Below are 19636 nucleotides of genomic sequence, written 5' to 3'. Positions count from 1 at the left end.
GGAAGACAGTGGAGGTTAAGGCTGAGACACCAGGAAGACAGTGGAGGTTAAGGCTGAGACACCAGGAAGACAGTGGAGGTTACTGTCCCGTGGTGTGATGGAGATCTCTTACTGTCCCGTGGTGTGATGGAGATCTCTTACTGTCCTGTGGTGTGATGGAGATCTCTCACTGTCCCGTGGTGTGATGGAGATCTCTTACTGTCCCGTGGTGTGATGGAGATCTCTTACTGTCCCGTGGTGTGATGGAGATCTCTTACTGTCCCGTGGTGTGATGGAGATCTCTTACTGTCCCGTGGTGTGATGGAGATCTCTTACTGTCCCGTGGTCTGATGGAGATCTCTTACTGTCCTGTGGTGTGATGGAGATCTCTTACTGTCCCGTGGTGTGATAAGGATCTCTTACTGTCCCGTGGTCTGATGGAGATCTCTTACTGTCCCGTGGTGTGATGGAGATCTCTTACTGTCCCGTGGTGTGATGGAGATCTCTTACTGTCCCGTGGTGTGATGGAGATCTCTTACTGTCCCGTGGTGTGATGGAGATCTCTTACTGTCCCGTGGTGTGATGAAGATCCCTTACTGTCCCGTGGTCTGATGGAGATCTCTTACTGTCCCGTGGTGTGATGGAGATCTCTTACTGTCCCGTGGTGTGATGGAGATCTCTTACTGTCCTGTGGTGTGATGGAGATCTCCTGCTTGTTGCTGTTTACACTGATTCAACATGTGGAATTGTCATGAACATGAATGTAAAATGATGACCAGTGTTCTGGTAAGATTCAGTTCTGGCGTTTTTCTAAAGCATTTCTCTCTCTTCCCACCTCTCTCTCTCTCTCTCTCTCTTCCCCTCTCTCTCTCTCTCTTCCCCTCTCTCTCTCTCTCTTCCCCTCTCTCTCTCTCTCTCTTCCCCTCTCTCTCTCTCTCTGTCTCTCTTCCCCTCTCTCTCTCTCTCTCTCTTCCCGTCTCTCTCTCTCTCTCTTCCCGTCTCTCTCTCTCTCTCTCTCTCTTCCCCTCTCTCTCTCTCTCTCTGTCTCTCTTCCCCTCTCTCTCTCTCTCTCTTCCCGTCTCTCTCTCTCTCTCTTCCCGTCTCTCTCTCTCTCCCCGTCGCTCTCTCTCTTCCCCTCTATCTTCCCCTCTCTCTCTCTCTCTCTTCCTCTCTCTCTCTCTTCCCGTCTCTCTCTTTCTCCAGGGAGACTACAATCCGGTCAAAACCAAAGTCCTGCACTTCAGTCTGAACCCTACGAGCATGGCCAAACAGCAGCGTGTGGAGGAAGTGGAGGCGCTGAGGGCAGAAGTGGAGTGTTTGAGGGAACGCCTCCGCTCACTGCAGACAGGGGGCGCTATCCCTCTTGCTGCTGCTGCAGGAGAGACCAGCCTCAGTCTGCCTCCCTCACAGGAGGTCCTGGGTAAGAGGAGAAACACAGCTCACTGACAGCTTTTCACTGGTGACGGGCTGTTCTCTCGTTAAGGGTTTATGCAGAAACAAAACATTATTTATACCGGAGAACTGGCAAGCCTCTACTTCAGCCTCTCGAGCTTCATCCTCTCGCTCTACCGTCGGGCCCCTCGCTCTACCGTCGGGCCCCTCGCTCTACCGTCAGGCCCCTCGCTCTACCGTCGGGCCCCTCGCTCTACCGTCGGGCCCCTCGCTCTACCGTCGGGCCCCTCGCTCTACCGTCGGCCCCTCGCTCTACCGTCGGGTCCCTCGCTCTACCGTCGGGCCCCTCGCTCTACCGTCGGCCCCTCGCTCTACCGTCGGCCCCTCGCTCTACCGTCGGGCCCCTCGCTCTACCGTCGGGCCCCTCGCTCTACCGTCGGCCTCTCTCTCTGTCTCTATTCTTTCTCATGTCTTTCTATTTCTCCTCTCTCTCCACCTTAATTCTCTGACTGCTGCTGCTGGCTAGCTGACTACTGCTGGCTAGCTGACTACTGCTGGCTAGCTGACTACTGCTGGCTAGCTGACTGCCGCGGCTGGCTGGCGGACTGCCGCGGCTGGCTGGCTGGCTGGCTGGCGGACTGCCGTGGCTAGCTGGCGGACTGCTGCGGCTAGCTGGCGGACTGCTGTGGCTGGCTGGTGGACTGTTGCGGCTAGTTAGCGGACTGCTGTGGCTGACTGGTGGACCGCTGCGGCTAGTTAGCGGACTGCTGTGGCTGGCTGACTGGACTGCTGCGGCTAGTTAGCGGACTGGTGGACCGCTGTGGCTAGTTAGCGGACTGCTGTGGCTGGCTGGTGGACTGCTACGGCTAGTTAGCGGACTGCTAACTAGGAAGGAAGCACGAGCAACGAGGAAACATGGTGGGCGTTGTTGTCACCGTAGGAAGGAAGCACGAGCAACGAGGAAACATGGCGGGCGTTGTTGTCACCGAAGGAAGGAAGCACGAGCAACGAGGAAACGGACACGGCGGGCGTTGTTGTCACCGTAGGAAGGAAGCACGAGCAACGAGGAAACATGGCAGGCGTTGTTGTCACCGTAGGAAGGAAGCACGAGCAACTAGGAAACATGGTGGGCGTTGTTGTCACCGTAGGAAGGAAGCACGAGCAACGAGGAAACATGGTGGGCGTTGTTGTCACCGTAGGAAGGAAGCACGAGCAACTAGGAAACATGGTGGGCGTTGTTGTCACCGTAGGAAGGAAGCACGAGCAACGAGGAAACATGGCGGGCGTTGTTGTCACCGTAGGAAGGAAGCACGAGCAACGAGGAAACATGGTGGGCGTTGTTGTCACCGTAGGAAGGAAGCACGAGCAACGAGGAAACATGGTGGGCGTTGTTGTCACCGTAGGAAGGAAGCACGAGCAACGAGGAAACATGGCGGGCGTTGTTGTCACCGTAGGAAGGAAGCACGAGCAACGAGGAAACGGACATGGCAGGCGTTGTTGTCACCGTAGGAAGGAAGCACGAGCAACGAGGAAACATGGTGGGCGTTGTTGTCACCGTAGGAAGGAAGCACGAGCAACGAGGAAACAGACATGGCAGGCGTTGTTGTCACCGTAGGAAGGAAGCACGAGCAACTAGGAAACATGGTGGGCGTTGTTGTCACCGTAGGAAGGAAGCACGAGCAACGAGGAAACATGGCGGGCGTTGTTGTCACCGTAGGAAGGAAGCACGAGCAACGAGGAAACATGGTGGGCGTTGTTGTCACCGTAGGAAGGAAGCACGAGCAACGAGGAAACATGGTGGGCGTTGTTGTCACCGTAGGAAGGAAGCACGAGCAACGAGGAAACATGGCGGGCGTTGTTGTCACCGTAGGAAGGAAGCACGAGCAACGAGGAAACATGGCGGGCGTTGTTGTCACCGTAGGAAGGAAGCACGAGCAACGAGGAAACGGACACGGCGGGCGTTGTTGTCACCGTAGCTTGTTACATAACTTCTGAGTGATAGGAAGCACGAGCACCAGAACCAATCAGCCTCCACCACCGCTCGCACGCCTGCCGTTACTATGACAACTAGCGTAGCCGTGTCAGCCAATGACTGCTGCGTGAACACACACATCTGATTTTGGTGGGTTGTAACATGGTGTTTGGACAGTCGGTATCCCAAAACGGATTTGAGCATTAATGCCTGCAGTGTGAACACGGCTTTAGTTACCCCTGGAGAGAGACTGAAACTCACTGTAGAAATGGGCCATTTAGAGAGACACACACACACACAGAACACAGAAATGGTCTGTTTTAGGGAGAGGGAACGTGAGAGGACCCAGAGAATGAGAAGTGGACAGACAGGAGAAACAAAGAAAAGTGGAGAGAGGGAAGAATAGGAGAGAGGGAGGAGAGAGGGAGGACAAGGGAGGAGAGAGGGAGGACAAGGGAGGAGAGAGGGAGGACAAGGGAGGAGAGAGGGAGGACAAGGGAGGAGAGAGGGAGGACAAGGGAGGAGAGAGGGAGGACAAGGGAGGAGAGAGGGAGGACAAGGGAGGAGAGAGGGAGGACAAGGGAGGACAAGGGAGGAGAGAGGGAGGACAAGGGAGGAGAGGGAGGAGAGAGGGAGGACAAGGGAGGAGAGAGGGAGGACAAGGGAGGACCAAGGAGGAGGAGAGGGAGGACAAGGGTGGGAGGGAGGACACGGGAGAAGAAGGGAGGACGAGGGAGGGGAGAGGGAGGACAAGGGAGGAAGAGAGGGAGGACAAGGAAGGAGAGGGAGGACAAGGGAGGAGAGAGGGAGGACAGAGGGAGGACAAGGGGAGAGAGGGAGGACGAGGGAGGACAAGGGAGGAGAGAGGGAGGACAAGGGAGGAGAGGGAGGATGAGGGAGGACACGGGAGGACAAGGGAGGAAAGGGAGGACAAGGGAGGACAAGGGAGGAGAGGGAGGACGAGGGAGGACACGGAGGACGAGGGAGGAGAGAGGGAGGACAAGGGAGGAGGAGAGGGAGGACAAGGGAGAAGAGAGGGAGGACAAGGGAGGAGGAGAGGGAGGACAAGGGAGGACAAGGGAGGAGAGAGGGTGGAGAGGGAGGACAAGGGAGGAGATGAAGTAGAGTAGAGAGGAGGAGAGACGTGATTATGAGTAATCCGGAGGGTAAGGAGTGTCACATTATGAATAAAGCATGTAATTACCCTCACGCTGTCAACGGCTGGATGTGTCTGTGTCATTGTTCATTGTTGTGATTATGTAACGTTAATTACACAGTCATTCAATTGTTCCATCACGCTCCGTTCCGTCTCCACTCGACCCACACCACTCCTTCTGAACTATGGAACATTCACTATTGTGTCAATAATGGATCAGATTCCAGGCAGGCCCATTTCTCTGGCTTGGAGAGGGTGTTCCAGATGCTACCCCGTGCCCTAGATAGTACACTCCTCTTGACCTGGGAGCCTGTGGGTACTACAAGGGGAATATTGTGCTTTTTTCTGGTCGCGTCCTTTGTCTTCACAAATCAAGTCGTTTAAACCGGAAAGTCGCTATCCCAAATTGATTTCAGACTTAATTGAACAAATTATTCCTGTCTATTATTCTAACTCCACCTCTTCTCTCCTCTCTCCTCTCCACCTCTTCTCTCCTCTCCACTTCATCTCCACCCTCTCCTCTTCTCCTCTCTTCTCCCCTCTCCTCTCCATCTCCTCTCTCCTCTCCACCTCTCTCCCCTTCACCTCTTCTCCACCCTTTTTTCTCTTCTCTCCACCTCCTCTCTCCTCTCCACCTCATCTCACCTCCACCTCGTCTCCACCCTCTCCTCTTCTCCTCTCTTCTCTCTTCTCTCCTCTCTTCTCCTCCACCTCTCTTCTTCTCCACCTCTTATCACCTCTCGTTTCCCCTCTCCTCCACCTTTTCTCTCCTCCCTCCACCTCCTCTCTCCTCTCCGCCTCTTCTCCTTTTCCTTCCTCTCCTCCCCTCTTCTTGTCTCCTCTCTCCTAGTCACTGCATAGTGACTCTGTTTAATGTTAAGGGACTGTTCTGTGTTGTAGTTCAACTTTAACATGACAGTTCTACGTTAAGGGACTGTTCTGTGTTCTACATGCGGCTTAACACGACTGTTCTATGTTGTAGATCTGCGTAAACAGATGGAAACAGCTGAACTGAAGAACCAGCGGTTGAAGGAGGTGTGGAATGTTGTATTACATAGAAAATAAACATGTTTTATCCCCCTTCTTCCTACACATCTTATTCCTCTCCTCTACCTCATCTCTCTCTCCTCTAACTCATCTCTCTCCTCTAACTCATCTCTCTCCTCTAACTCATCTCTCTCCTCTAACTCATCTCTCTCCTCTAACTCATCTCTCTCCTCTACCTCATCTCTCTCATCTCTCTCTCCTCTCCTCTACCTCATCCCTCTCTCATCTACCTCATCTCTCTCTCCTCTCTCATCTCTCTCTCTCCTCTACCTCATCCCACTCTCTCCTCTACCTCATCCTACTCTCTCCTCTACCTCATATCTCTCTCTCTCCTCTACCTCATCTCTCTCCTCTACCTCATCCCTCTCTCTCCTCTACCTCATCCCTCTCTCTCCTCTACCTCATCTCTCTCTCCTCTACCTCATCCCTCTCATCTCTCTCTCCTCTCCTCTACCTCATCCCTCTCTCCTCTACCTCATCTCTCTCTCCTCTACCTCATCTCTCTCTCTCCTCTCTCATCTCTCTCTCTCCTCTACCTCATCCCACTCTCTCCTCTACCTCATCCTACTCTCTCCTCTACCTCATATCTCTCTCTCTCCTCTACCTCATCTCTCTCTCTCTCCTCTACCTCATCCCTCTCTCTCCTCTACCTCATCCCTCTCTCTCCTCTACCTCATCCCTCTCTCTCCTCTACCTCATCCCTCTCTCTCCTCTACCTCATCCCTCTCTCTCCTCTACCTCATCCCTCTCTCTCCTCTACCTCATCCCTCTCTCTCCTCTACCTCATCCCTCTCTCTCCTCTACCTCATCCCTCTCTCTCCTCTACCTCATCCCTCTCTCTCTCTCTCGTCTACCTCATCTCTCTCTCTCGTCTACCTCATCTCTCTCTCTACCTCATCTCTCTCTCCTCTACCTCATCTCTCTCTCTCCTCTACCTCATCTCTCTCTCTCCTCTACCTCATCCCTCTCTCTCCTCTACCTCATCCTACTCTCTCCTCTACCTCATCCTACTCTCTCCTCTACCTCATCCTACTCTCTCCTCTACCTCATCTCTCTCTCTCCTCTACCTCATCCCTCTCTCTCCTCTACCTCATCCCTCTCTCTCCTCTACCTCATCCCTCTCTCTCCTCTACCTCATCTCGCTCTCTCTCTCTCTCCTCCCTCATATCTCTCTCTCTCTCCTCTACCTCATATCTCTCTCTCTCTCTCCTCTACCTCATATCTCTCTCTCTCTCTCCTCTACCTCATCTCTCTCTCTCTCTCTCCTCTACCTCATCTCTCTCTCCTCTACCTCATCTCTCTCTCTCTCTCCTCTACCTCATCTCTCTCTCCTCTACCTCATCTCTCTCCTCTACCCCATCTCTCTCTCTCCTCTACCTCATCTCTCTCTCTCTCTCTCCTCTACCTCATCTCTCTCTCTCTCTCTCTCCTCTACCTCATCTCTCTCTCTCTCCTCTACCTCATCTCTTCTGATGAGTGTGAGTGAGTGACGGACGGCGAGTGTGAGTGACGGAGAGACTATTGTGAACCAGTGTTGTATCTGTGTTGTTGCCAGGTGTTCCAGAGGAAGATTCAGGAGTTCAGGACGGTGTGTTATGTTCTGACAGGCTATCAGATCGACATCACTACTGAGAACCAGTACAGGCTGACCTCTGTCTACGCTGAACACATGGACGACTCTCTACTGTTTAAGGTACAAACACACAAGGTGGCCAAGCGGTTAGAGTGTTGGGCCAGTAACCAATCACCGAACCGACAAGGTGACCAGGCGGTTACATACTGGTACATGTGTATATTAATACACACTGGTACATGTGTATATTAATACACACTGGTACATGTGTATATTAATACATACTGGTACATGTGTATATTAATACACACTGGTACATGTGTATATTGATACACACCGGTACATGTGTGCACTGATACATACTGGTACATGTGTGTATTGATACATACTGGTACACATACATATACATATATACACACACACACATACATATATACACACACACACACACACACACACACACACACACACACACACACACACACACACACACACACACATATACATACACACACACGCACACATGCACACATGCACACACACACACACATGCACACACACACACACACACACGCATATATTATATATACACAGTTGAAGTTTACATACATTTCGGTCGGAGTCATTTAAACTCGTTTTTCAACCACTCCACAAATGTCTTGTTAACAAACTATAGTTTTGGCAAGTTGGTTAGGACATCTACTTTGTGCATGACACAAGTCATTTTTCACAGAGAGATTATTTCACTTATAATTCACTGTATCACAATTCCAGTGGGTCAGAAGTTTACATACACTAAGTTGACTGTGCCTTTAAACAGCTTGGAAAATTCCAGAAAATTATGTCATGGCTTTAGAAGCTTCTGATAGGCTAATTAACATAATTTGAGTCAATTGGAGGTGTACCTGTGGATGTATTTCAAGGCCTACCTTCAAACTCAGTGCCTCTTTGTTTGACACCATGGGAAAATCAAAACAAATCAGCCAAGACCTCAGAAAAACAATGGTAAACCTCCACAAGTCTGGTTCATCCTTGGTAGCAATTTCCAAACACCTGAAGGTAGCACGTTCATCTGTACAAACAATAGTACGCAAGTATAAACACCATGGGACCACGCAGCCGTCATACCGCTCAGGAAGGAGATGCGTTCCGTCTCCTAGAGATTAACGTACTTTGGTGCGAAAAGTAAAAATCAATCCCAGAACAACAGCAAAGGACCTTGTGAAGATGTTGGAGGAAACAGGTACAAAAATATCTATATCCACAGTAAAACGAGTCCTATATCAACATAACCTGAAAGGACGCTCAGCAAGGAAGAAGCCACTGCTCCAAAAACCACCAAATATATATTTGAAGCAACATCTCAAGACATCAGTCAGGAAGTTAAAGCTTAGTCGCAAATGGGTCTTCCAAATGGACAATGATCCCAAGCATGCTTCCAAAGTTGTGGCAAAATGGCTTAAGGACAATAAAGTCAAGGTATTGAAGTGGCCATCACAAAGCCCTGACCTCAATCCTATAGAAAATGTGTGGGCAGAACTGAAAAAGCGTGTGCGAGCAAGGAGGCCTACAAACCTGACTCAGTTACACCAGCTCTGTCAGGAGGAATGGGCCAAGCTTCACCCAACTTAATTGTGGGAAGCTTATGAAAGGCAACCTGAAACGTTTGACCCAAGTTAAACAATTTAAAGGCCATGCTACCAAATACTAATTGAGTGTATGTAAACTTCTGACCCACTGGGAATGTGATGAAAGAAATAAAAAGCGGAAATAAATCATTCTCTCTACTATTATTCTGACATATCATTTAGCAGACACATTTATCCAAAGCAACTTAGTAATTTGTGTATATATTTTTCGTATGGGTGGCCAGCACCCCGTGGGAACCGAACTGACGATCCTGGCGTTGAAACCCGTCTGAGAACCACTTTTCTGTCCCTTTCACCCCCCCCCCCCCCCCCTCCTCCTCCTTCTTTCTCTCTTCATGCTTATCATTTTTTAACCGCGCGGCCTTGCAAAATCAATATAATTGATCGTAATCAACATATTTTGCAGACTTCAAATGAAGCTCAGTGAAGTGTGTGCATGTGTAGGATTAAAACCATCTAACTGCTTTTTAAATCGGGCTGTGTTGTCGAATGTCATATCCCCCCCATCTCATCTCAGAGAGAGAGAGTTAAATTGCTTGTTCAACATTTTGGAGAAAGCAGAGATCTTCCATACTAGGAGAATGTCATGTTGAACAGTGGAATCTCTTCCCCCTTCCATCCCTCTCTCCTCTGTTTTATACTGTGAGTTGTGTATCTAAAAGATATTGCCTTGACAATCTCTCCTCTCTCCTCTGTTATACTGTGAGTTGTGTATCTAAAAGATATTGCCTTGACAATCTCTCCTCTCTCCTCTGTTATACTGTGAGTTGTGTATCTAAAAGATATTGCCTTGACAATCTCTGATCTCTCGTCTGTTATACTGTGTATCTAAAATATATTGCCTTGACAATCTCTCCTATACTGTGAGTTGTGTATCTAAAAGATATTGCCTTGACAATCTCTGATCTCTCGTCTGTGTAGACTGACTCAGGTCGCCCTGTAGTCCACAGCCCCTGGGTTTATACACTATAGTGATTGTAGTGTTACAAAAGAAATGAAAAGGCTCTTTGCTCTTTCTGAAGATACTCTTTAATCAAGATGTCCATCAGATGAACAAGACGTCTCACGGCTAAAACGTCTCAGATTTAACCCTCCAGAGTACAGCGTTGTACCAATAACAGACTGGAAATGGTTGTTTGACCTTTCTAATGGAAAGAGGTGTTTTGTGATTTAACCCCCCAGAGTTCAGCGTTGTACCAATAACAGACTGGAAATGGTTGTTTGACCTTTCTAATGGAAAGAGGTGTTTTGTGATTTAACCCCCCAGAGTTCAGCGTTGTACCAATAACAGACTGGGAAAAGGTTGTTGTTTGACCTTTCTGATGGAAAGAGGTGTGTTGTGTGGTTGTGTTCTTTCCTGGATGACTTTAGACAGTGGAGGCCCATTGGACAGGTTACGCTGCTCGTTTCAGGGCTGCACAATATGGGGCCATGTCATTGTTCTAATTCTGTGGTTGGTGTTTAGCATCACAGTGGAAATGACCAGGAAACCACAGCACCAGGTATAGTAGAAACCACAGCACCAGGTATAGTAGAAACCACAGCACCAGGTATAGTAGAAACCACAGCACCAGCTATAGTAGAAACCACAGCACCAGGTATAGTAGAAACCACAGCACCAAGTATAGTAGAAACCACAGCACCAGGTATAGTAGAAACCACAGCACCAGGTCAGGTATAGTAGAAACCACAGCACCAGGTCAGGTATAGTAGCAGTAGAAACCACAGTGTTCCCAGAGGATCTTGGTTACGTTTCAATAGATGTGACAGATTTGTCCTCCTGGCTCTGTAGTCTTTGCTAGACAGATTTGTCCTCCTGGCTCTGTAGTCTTTGCTAGACAGATTTGTCCTCCTGGCTCTGTAGTCTTTGCTAGACAGATTTGTCCTCCTGGCTCTGTAGTCTTTGCTAGACAGATTTGTCCTCCTGGCTCTGTAGTCTTTGCTAGACAGATTTGTCCTCCTAGCTCTGTAGTCTTTGCTAGACAGATTTGTCCTCCTGGCTCTGTAGTCTTTGCTAGACAGATTTGTCCTCCTGGCTCTGTAGTCTTTGCTAGACAGATTTGTCCTCCTAGCTCTGTAGTCTTTGCTAGACAGATTTGTCCTCCTGGCTCTGTAGTCTTTGCTAGACAGATTTGTCCTCCTGGCTCTGTAGTCTTTGCTAGACAGATTTGTCCTCCTGGCTCTGTAGTCTTTGCCTCCTATACAGATACAGAGCATCCCTGCAGTGTATTTGTGTTAGCTCTGACCTGATCCCGACGTGCCCTGACATGATACATCAGGTTAGGGCGGAGTACGGGCTGGGTCGGGGTATCACTAATTAGGGTACGGGCTGGGTCCGGGTATTCTAACATTTTGAGGCGGAGCCATTTACTACGTTTTAAGGTCATATTTAAGGTCATAACATGTTGTCCGAAGTGCTTCAACCTCGTCAAATAGAAGACAGGAGAAATGATTTCACAGAAAAGAGTTGCGTTCCTGTAGTTTTTTGTCGGTGTTTAGAGTGACCAACGGTAGCTAACAGCGCTCTGCTCTCTCATGTCTCTTCATTGAGCAGAGCAGCCCAAGCGGAGCCGTTGCCATGGAGACTCAGAGCCGCCATGAGCAGAGCGAGCTGCGTGCTGGGAGAGAGTGACAGACAGAGGAGCAGTTAATGGATTTGCTGATAGAGGAAGGTATTTCTGGTTTCGGGCCTTTCAAGTTGGAAGAAGCAATCAGGACTGGGTTAGAGTAGGGCCTAAACGTTGTGGGTAGGGCTCGGGCTTATAATTCATACCTGTGCAAGGCTCTAGTGTGTGTGTGTGTGTGTGCGCCGTACTGCGCCGTAGGACCCTCACCTTAGTCACTGCTGTGCGATCTCTCTCTCTCTGATGAGCTGTCTACTGGAGTCCAGCGGATAGTTGAAATAATTGTTCCATTTTATGATATAAGTATCAAACATTGTACACTAATACAGGATACCTTGAGGATCCAGTCTGGGAAGCCGGTCAGTCGACCAGGGTGGACATTTTAATTAAATGGCCGCCGTCCAGATTTCCTGTAAACATTCTAAAGGCACTCGCACATCTGAGCTATCTTTATCTGTCTAGAGCATACATTATCACCACATCTGAGCTATCTTTATCTGTCTAGAGCATACTTTATCACCACATCTGAGCTATCTTTATCTGTCTAGAGCATACTTTATCACTACATCTGAGCTATCTTTATCTGTCTAGAGCATACTTTATCACCACATCTGAGCTATCCTTTATCTGTCTAGAGCATACTTTATCACCTCATCTGAGCTATCCTTTATCTGTCTAGAGCATACTTTATCACCACATCTGAGCTATCCTTTATCTGTCTAGAGCATACTTTATCACCACATCTGAGCTATCCTTTATCTGTCTAGAGCATACTTTATCACCTCATCTGAGCTATCCTTTATCTGTCTAGAGCATACTTTATCACCACATCTGAGCTATCCTTTATCTGTCTAGAGCATACTTTATCACCTCATCTGAGCTATCCTTTATCTGTCTAGAGCATACTTTATCACCACATCTGAGCTATCTTTCTGTCTAGAGCATACTTTATCACCACATCTGAGCTATCTTTATCTGTCTAGAGCATACTTTATCACCACATCTGAGCTATCTTTCTGTCTAGAGCATACTTTATCACCACATCTGAGCTATCTTTATCTGTCTAGAGCATACTTTATCACCACATATGAGCTATCTTTATCTGTCTAGAGCATACTTTATCACCACATCTGAGCTATCTTTCTGTCTAGAGCATACTTCATCACCACATATGAGCTATCTTTCTGTCTAGAGCCTACTTTATCACCACATCTGAGCTATCCTTTATCTGTCTAGAGCATACTTCATCACCACATATGAGCTATCTTTCTGTCTAGAGCCTACTTTATCACCACATCTGAGCTATCTTTATCTGTCTAGAGCATACTTTAGCACCACATCTGAGCTATCTTTCTGTCTAGAGCCTACTTTATCACCACATCTGAGCTATCTTTATCTGTCTAGAGCATACTTTACCACCACATCTGAGCTATCCTTTATCTGTCTAGAGCATACTTTACCACCACATCTGAGCTATCCTTTATCTGTCTAGAGCATACTTTATCACCACATCTGAGCTATCTTTCTGTCTAGAGCCTACTTTATCACCACATCTGAGCTATCCTTTATCTGTCTAGAGCCTACTTTAGCACCACATCTGAGCTATCCTTTATCTGTCTAGAGCCTACTTTAGCACCACATCTGAGCTATCCTTTATCTGTCTAGAGCCTACTTTAGCACCACATCTGAGCTATCCTTTATCTGTCTAGAGCATACTTTAGCACCACATCTGAGCTATCCTTTATCTGTCTAGAGCCTACTTTAGCACCACATCTGAGCTATCCTTTATCTGTCTAGAGCATACTTTATCACCACATCTGAGCTATCCTTTATCTGTCTAGAGCATACTTTATCACCACATCTGAGCTATCCTTTATCTGTCTAGAGCATACTTTATCACCACATCTGAGCTATCCTTTATCTGTCTAGAGCATACTTCATCACCACATCTGAGCTATCCTTTATCTGTCTAGAGCATACTTTATCACCACATCTGAGCTATCTTTATCTGTCTAGAGCCTACTTTATCACCACATCTGAGCTATCCTTTATCTGTCTAGAGCATACTTCATCACCACATCTGAGCTATCCTTTATCTGTCTAGAGCATACTTTATCACCACATCTGAGCTATCCTTTATCTGTCTGGAGCATACTTTATCACCACATCTGAGCTATCCTTTATCTGTCTAGAGCATACTTTATCACCACATCTGAGCTATCTTTATCTGTCTAGAGCATACTTTATCACCACATCTGAGCTATCTTTATCTGTCTAGAGCATACTTTATCACCACATCTGAGCTATCCTTTATCTGTCTAGAGCATACTTTATCACCACATCTGAGCTATCCTTTATCTGTCTAGAGCATACTTTATCACCACATCTGAGCTATCTTTATCTGTCTAGAGCATACTTTATCACCACATCTGAGCTATCTTTATCTGTCTAGAGCATACTTTATCACCACATCTGAGCTATCCTTTATCTGTCTAGAGCATACTTTATCACCTCATCTGAGCTATCCTTTATCTGTCTAGAGCATACTTTATCACCACATCTGAGCTATCCTTTATCTGTCTAGAGCATACTTTATCACCACATCTGAGCTATCCTTTATCTGTCTAGAGCCTACTTTATCACCACATCTGAGCTATCCTTTATCTGTCTAGAGCCTACTTTATCACCACATCTGAGCTATCCTTTATCTGTCTAGAGCATACTTTATCACCACATCTGAGCTATCCTTTATCTGTCTAGAGCATACTTTATCACCACATCTGAGCTATCTTTATCTGTCTAGAGCATACTTTATCACCACATCTGAGCTATCTTTATCTGTCTAGAGCCTACTTTATCACCACATCTGAGCTATCCTTTATCTGTCTAGAGCATACTTTATCACCTCATCTGAGCTATCCTTTATCTGTCTAGAGCATACTTTATCACCACATCTGAGCTATCCTTTATCTGTCTAGAGCATACTTTATCACCACATCTGAGCTATCCTTTATCTGTCTAGAGCCTACTTTATCACCACATCTGAGCTATCCTTTATCTGTCTAGAGCCTACTTTATCACCACATCTGAGCTATCCTTTATCTGTCTAGAGCATACTTTATCACCACATCTGAGCTATCCTTTATCTGTCTAGAGCATACTTTATCACCACATCTGAGCTATCCTTTATCTGTCTAGAACATACTTTATCACCACATCTGAGCTATCCTTTATCTGTCTAGAGCATACTTTATCACCACATCTGAGCTATCCTTTATCTGTCTAGAGCCTACTTTATCACCACATCTGAGCTATCCTTTATCTGTCTAGAGCATACTTTATCACCTCATCTGAGCTATCCTTTATCTGTCTAGAGCATACTTTACCACCACATCTGAGCTATCCTTTATCTGTCTAGAGCCTACTTTACCACCACATCTGAGCTATCCTTTATCTGTCTAGAGCCTACTTTATCACCACATCTGAGCTATCCTTTATCTGTCTAGAACCTACTTTACCACCACATCTGAGCTATCCTTTATCTGTCTAGAGCCTACTTTACCACCACATCTGAGCTATCCTTTATCTGTCTAGAACCTACTTTATCACCACATCTGAGCTATCCTTTATCTGTCTAGAGCCTACTTTACCACCACATCTGAGCTATCTTTATCTGTCTAGAGCCTACTTTATCACCACATCTGAGCTATCCTTTATCTGTCTAGAGCCTACTTTATCACCACATCTGAGCTATCCTTTATCTGTCTAGAGCCTACTTTACCACCACATCTGAGCTATCTTTATCTGTCTAGAGCCTACTTTACCACCACATCTGAGCTATCTTTATCTGTCTAGAGCCTACTTTATCACCACATCTGAGCTATCCTTTATCTGTCTAGAGCCTACTTTATCACCACATCTGAGCTATCCTTTATCTGTCTAGAGCCTACTTTATCACCACATCTGAGCTATCTTTATCTGTCTAGAGCCTACTTTATCACCACATCTGAGCTATCCTTTATCTGTCTAGAGCCTACTTTATCACCACATCTGAGCTATCCTTTATCTGTCTAGAGCCTACTTTACCACCACATCTGAGCTATCCTTTATCTGTCTAGAGCCTACTTTATCACCACATCTGAGCTATCTTTATCTGTCTAGAGCCTACTTTATCACCACATCTGAGCTATCTTTATCTGTCTAGAGCCTACTTTAGCACCACATCTGAGCTATCCTTTATCTGTCTAGAGCCTACTTTATCACCACATCTGAGCTATCCTTTATCTGTCTAGAGCCTACTTTATCACCACATCTGAGCTATCTTTATCTGTCTAGAGCATACTTTATCACCACATCTGAGCTATCTTTCTGTCTAGAGCATACTTTATCACCACATCTGAGCTATCTTTATCTGTCTAGAGCCTACTTTATCACCACATCTGAGCTATCTTTATCTGTCTAGAGCCTACTTTAGCACCACATCTGAGCTATCCTTTATCTGTCTAGAGCCTACTTTATCACCACATCTGAGCTATCCTTTATCTGTCTAGAGCATACTTTATCACCACATCTGAGCTATCCTTTATCTGTCTAGAGCCTACTTTATCACCACATCTGAGCTATCCTTTATCTGTCTAGAGCCTACTTTATCACCACATCTGAGCTATCCTTTATCTGTCTAGAGCCTACTTTATCACCACATCTGAGCTATCTTTATCTGTCTAGAGCATACTTTATCACCACATCTGAGCTATCCTTTATCTGTCTAGAGCCTACTTTACCACCACATCTGAGCTATCCTTTATCTGTCTAGAGCATACTTTATCACCACATCTGAGCTATCCTTTATCTGTCTAGAGCATACTTTATCACCACATCTGAGCTATCTTTATCTGTCTAGAGCCTACTTTATCACCACATCTGAGCTATCTTTATCTGTCTAGAGCCTACTTTACCACCACATCTGAGCTATCCTTTATCTGTCTAGAGCATACTTTATCACCACATCTGAGCTATCCTTTATCTGTCTAGAGCCTACTTTATCACCACATCTGAGCTATCTTTATCTGTCTAGAGCATACTTTATCACCACATCTGAGCTATCCTTTATCTGTCTAGAGCATACTTTATCACCACATCTGAGCTATCTTTATCTGTCTAGAGCATACTTTATCACCACATCTGAGCTATCCTTTATCTGTCTAGAGCATACTTTATCACCACATCTGAGCTATCCTTTATCTGTCTAGAGCATACTTTATCACCACATCTGAGCTATCCTTTTCTTCGCAGGTGCCTGGTAACAGATTAATAAGGTGAGAGAAAAGCAGAAACCTGCTGCTCTTGATAGTATCACTGCTCTTTAACACGTATCGGCCTCAAGGCCTTCGCCAGAGCTTTTTTTATATATATATATTTTATTAAATCATTCCAGACGACATTACAAAGTCGTTTTGATATTATCTACCCACTAAATAATCCCCACAGATAATATATACAATCATTCTGATAGGATCATATTGATTCATATTCACATAATTTTGAACCTAGTCCGACAGCTACGTGACATTTATTTTAATACTCTGTGATAGAGCCACCGTTTCCCACTCAGCTGAGGCATGTCTCAATAAGTACTTTTGGATGTAGAGCCACCGTTTCACACTCAGCTAGGGCATGTCTCAATAAGTACTTTTGGATATAGAGCCACCGTTTCCCACTCAGCTAGGGCATGTCTCAATAAGTACTTTTGGATGTAGAGCCACTGTTTCACACTCAGCTAGGGCATGTCTCAATAAGTACTTTTGGATGTAGAGCCACTGTTTCACACTCAGCTAGGGCATGTCTCAATAAGTACTTTTGGATGTAGAGCCACCGTTTCCCACTCAGCTGGGCCATGTCTCAATAAGTACTTTTGGATATAGAGCCACCGTTTCCCACTCAGCTAGGGCATGTCTCAATAAGTACTTTTGGATATAGAGCCACACTGTTTCTACACTCAGCTAGGGCATGTCTCAATAAGTACTTTTGGATATAGAGCCACTGTTTCACACTCAGCTAGGGCATGTCTCAATAAGTACTTTTGGATATAGAGCCACCGGTTCACACTCAGCTAGGGCATGTCTCAATAAGTACTTTTGGATATAGAGCCACTGTTTCACACTCAGCTAGGGCATGTCTCAATAAGTACTTTTGGATATAGAGCCACTGTTTCACACTCAGCTAGGGCATGTCTCAATAAGTACTTTTGGATATAGAGCCACCGTTTCACACTCAGCTAGGGCATGTCTCAATAAGTACTTTTGGATATAGAGCCACCGTTTCACACTCAGCTAGGGCATGTCTCAATAAGTAATTTTGGATATAGAGCCACTGTTTCACACTCAGCTAGGGCATGTCTCAATAAGTACTTTTGGATATAGAGCCACCGTTTCACACTCAGCTAGGGCATGTCTCAATAAGTACTTTTGGATATAGAGCCACTTTTTCACACTCAGCTAGGGCATGTCTCAATAAGTACTTTTGGATATAGAGCCGTTGCTGGTTTTGTGAATTACCCCCCTGGCGGGTATTTCCAATATGGCCGCTGAAACACAGGCTAAGACCAGGGGTACTCTGGTTGGATGGATGTCACCAGGGGTACTCTGATTGGATAGATGTCACCAGGGGTACTCTGGTTGGATAGATGTCACCAGGGGTACTCTGGTTGGATGGATGTCACCAGGGGTACTCTGATTGGATAGATGTCACCAGGGGTACTCTGGTTGGATAGATGTCACCAGGGGTACTCTGGTTGGATAGATGTCACCAGGGATACTCTGATTGGATAGATGTCACCAGGGGCACTCTGGTTAGATAGATGTCACCAGGGGCACTCTGGTTGGATAGATGTCACCAGGGGTACTCTGGTTGGATGGATGTCACCAGGGGTACTCTGGTTGGATAGATGTCACCAGGGGTACTCTGATTGGATAGATGTCACCAGGGGTACTCTGGTTGGATAGATGTCACCAGGGGTACTCTGGTTGGATGGATGTCACCAGGGGTACTCTGATTGGATAGATGTCACCAGGGGTACTCTGGTTGGATAGATGTCACCAGGGGTACTCTGGTTGGATAGATGTCACCAGGGGTACTCTGATTGGATAGATGTCACCAGGGGCACTCTGGTTAGATAGATGTCACCAGGGGCACTCTGGTTGGATAGATGTCACCAGGGGTACTCTGGTTGGATGGATGTCACCAGGGGTACTCTGGTTGGATAGATGTCACCAGGGGTACTCTGGTTGGATAGATGTCACCAGGGGTACTCTGGTTGGATAGATGTCACCAGGGGTACTCTGGTTGGATAGATGTCACCAGGGGTACTCTGATTGGATAGATGTCACCAGGGGCACTCTGGTTGGATAGATGTCACCAGGGGCACTCTGGTTGGATAGATGTCACCAGGGGCACTCTGGTTGGATAGATGTCACCAGGGGCACTCTGGTTGGATAGATGTCACCAGGGGCACTCTGGTTGGATAGATGTCACCAGGGGTACTCTGGTTGGATAGATGTCACCAGGGGTACTCTGGTTGGATAGATGTCACCAGGGGTACTCTGGTTGGATAGATGTCACCAGGGGTACTCTGGTTGGATAGATGTCACCAGGGGTACTCTGGTTGGATAGATGTCACCAGGGGTACTCTGGTTGGATAGATGTCACCAGGGGTACTCTGGTTGGATAGATGTCACCAGGGGTACTCTGGTTGGATAGATGTCACCAGGGGTACTCTGGTTGGATAGATGTCACCAGGGGTACTCTGGTTGGATAGATGTCACCAGGGGTACTCTGGTTGGATAGATGTCACCAGGGGTACTCTGGTTGGATAGATGTCACCAGGGGTACTCTGGTTGGATAGATGTCACCAGGGGTACTCTGGTTGGATAGATGTCACCAGGGGTACTCTGGTTGGATAGATGTCACCAGGGGTACTCTGGTTGGATAGATGTCACCAGGGGTACTCTGGTTGGATAGATGTCACCAGGGGTACTCTGGTTGGATAGATGTCACCAGGGGTACTCTGGTTGGATAGATGTCACCAGGGGTACTCTGGTTGGATAGATGTCACCAGGGGTACTCTGGTTGGATAGATGTCACCAGGGGTACTCTGGTTGGATAGATGTCACCAGGGGTACTCTGGTTGGATAGATGTCACCAGGGGTACTCTGATTGGATAGATGTCACCAGGGGTACTCTGATTGG

General features: G+C 46.8%; 1 protein-coding gene across 6 annotated transcripts in view; it reads left to right on the top strand.

Annotated features, from left to right (window-relative positions):
- mad1l1 (mitotic arrest deficient 1 like 1) overlaps positions 1 to 19636 on the top strand; it is a 132386-nt gene that overhangs the window by 73430 nt on the left and 39320 nt on the right. For all 6 annotated transcript variants that reach the window (XM_090195062.1, XM_090195060.1, XM_090195063.1 and 3 more), the window contains 3 exons: positions 1183 to 1399; positions 5482 to 5534; positions 7102 to 7239. In XM_090195062.1, the coding sequence (XP_090051188.1) occupies positions 1183 to 1399; positions 5482 to 5534; positions 7102 to 7239 (408 nt within the window). The remainder of the gene's footprint in view (positions 1 to 1182; positions 1400 to 5481; positions 5535 to 7101; positions 7240 to 19636) is intronic.

This window comes from Oncorhynchus mykiss, chromosome 13 (assembly GCF_057628025.1).
Source record: "Oncorhynchus mykiss isolate SJ-2025 chromosome 13, ASM5762802v1, whole genome shotgun sequence".
Classification (NCBI taxonomy): Eukaryota; Metazoa; Chordata; class Actinopteri; order Salmoniformes; family Salmonidae; genus Oncorhynchus; species Oncorhynchus mykiss.
This window is presented reverse-complemented; position numbering and strand designations above follow the sequence as displayed.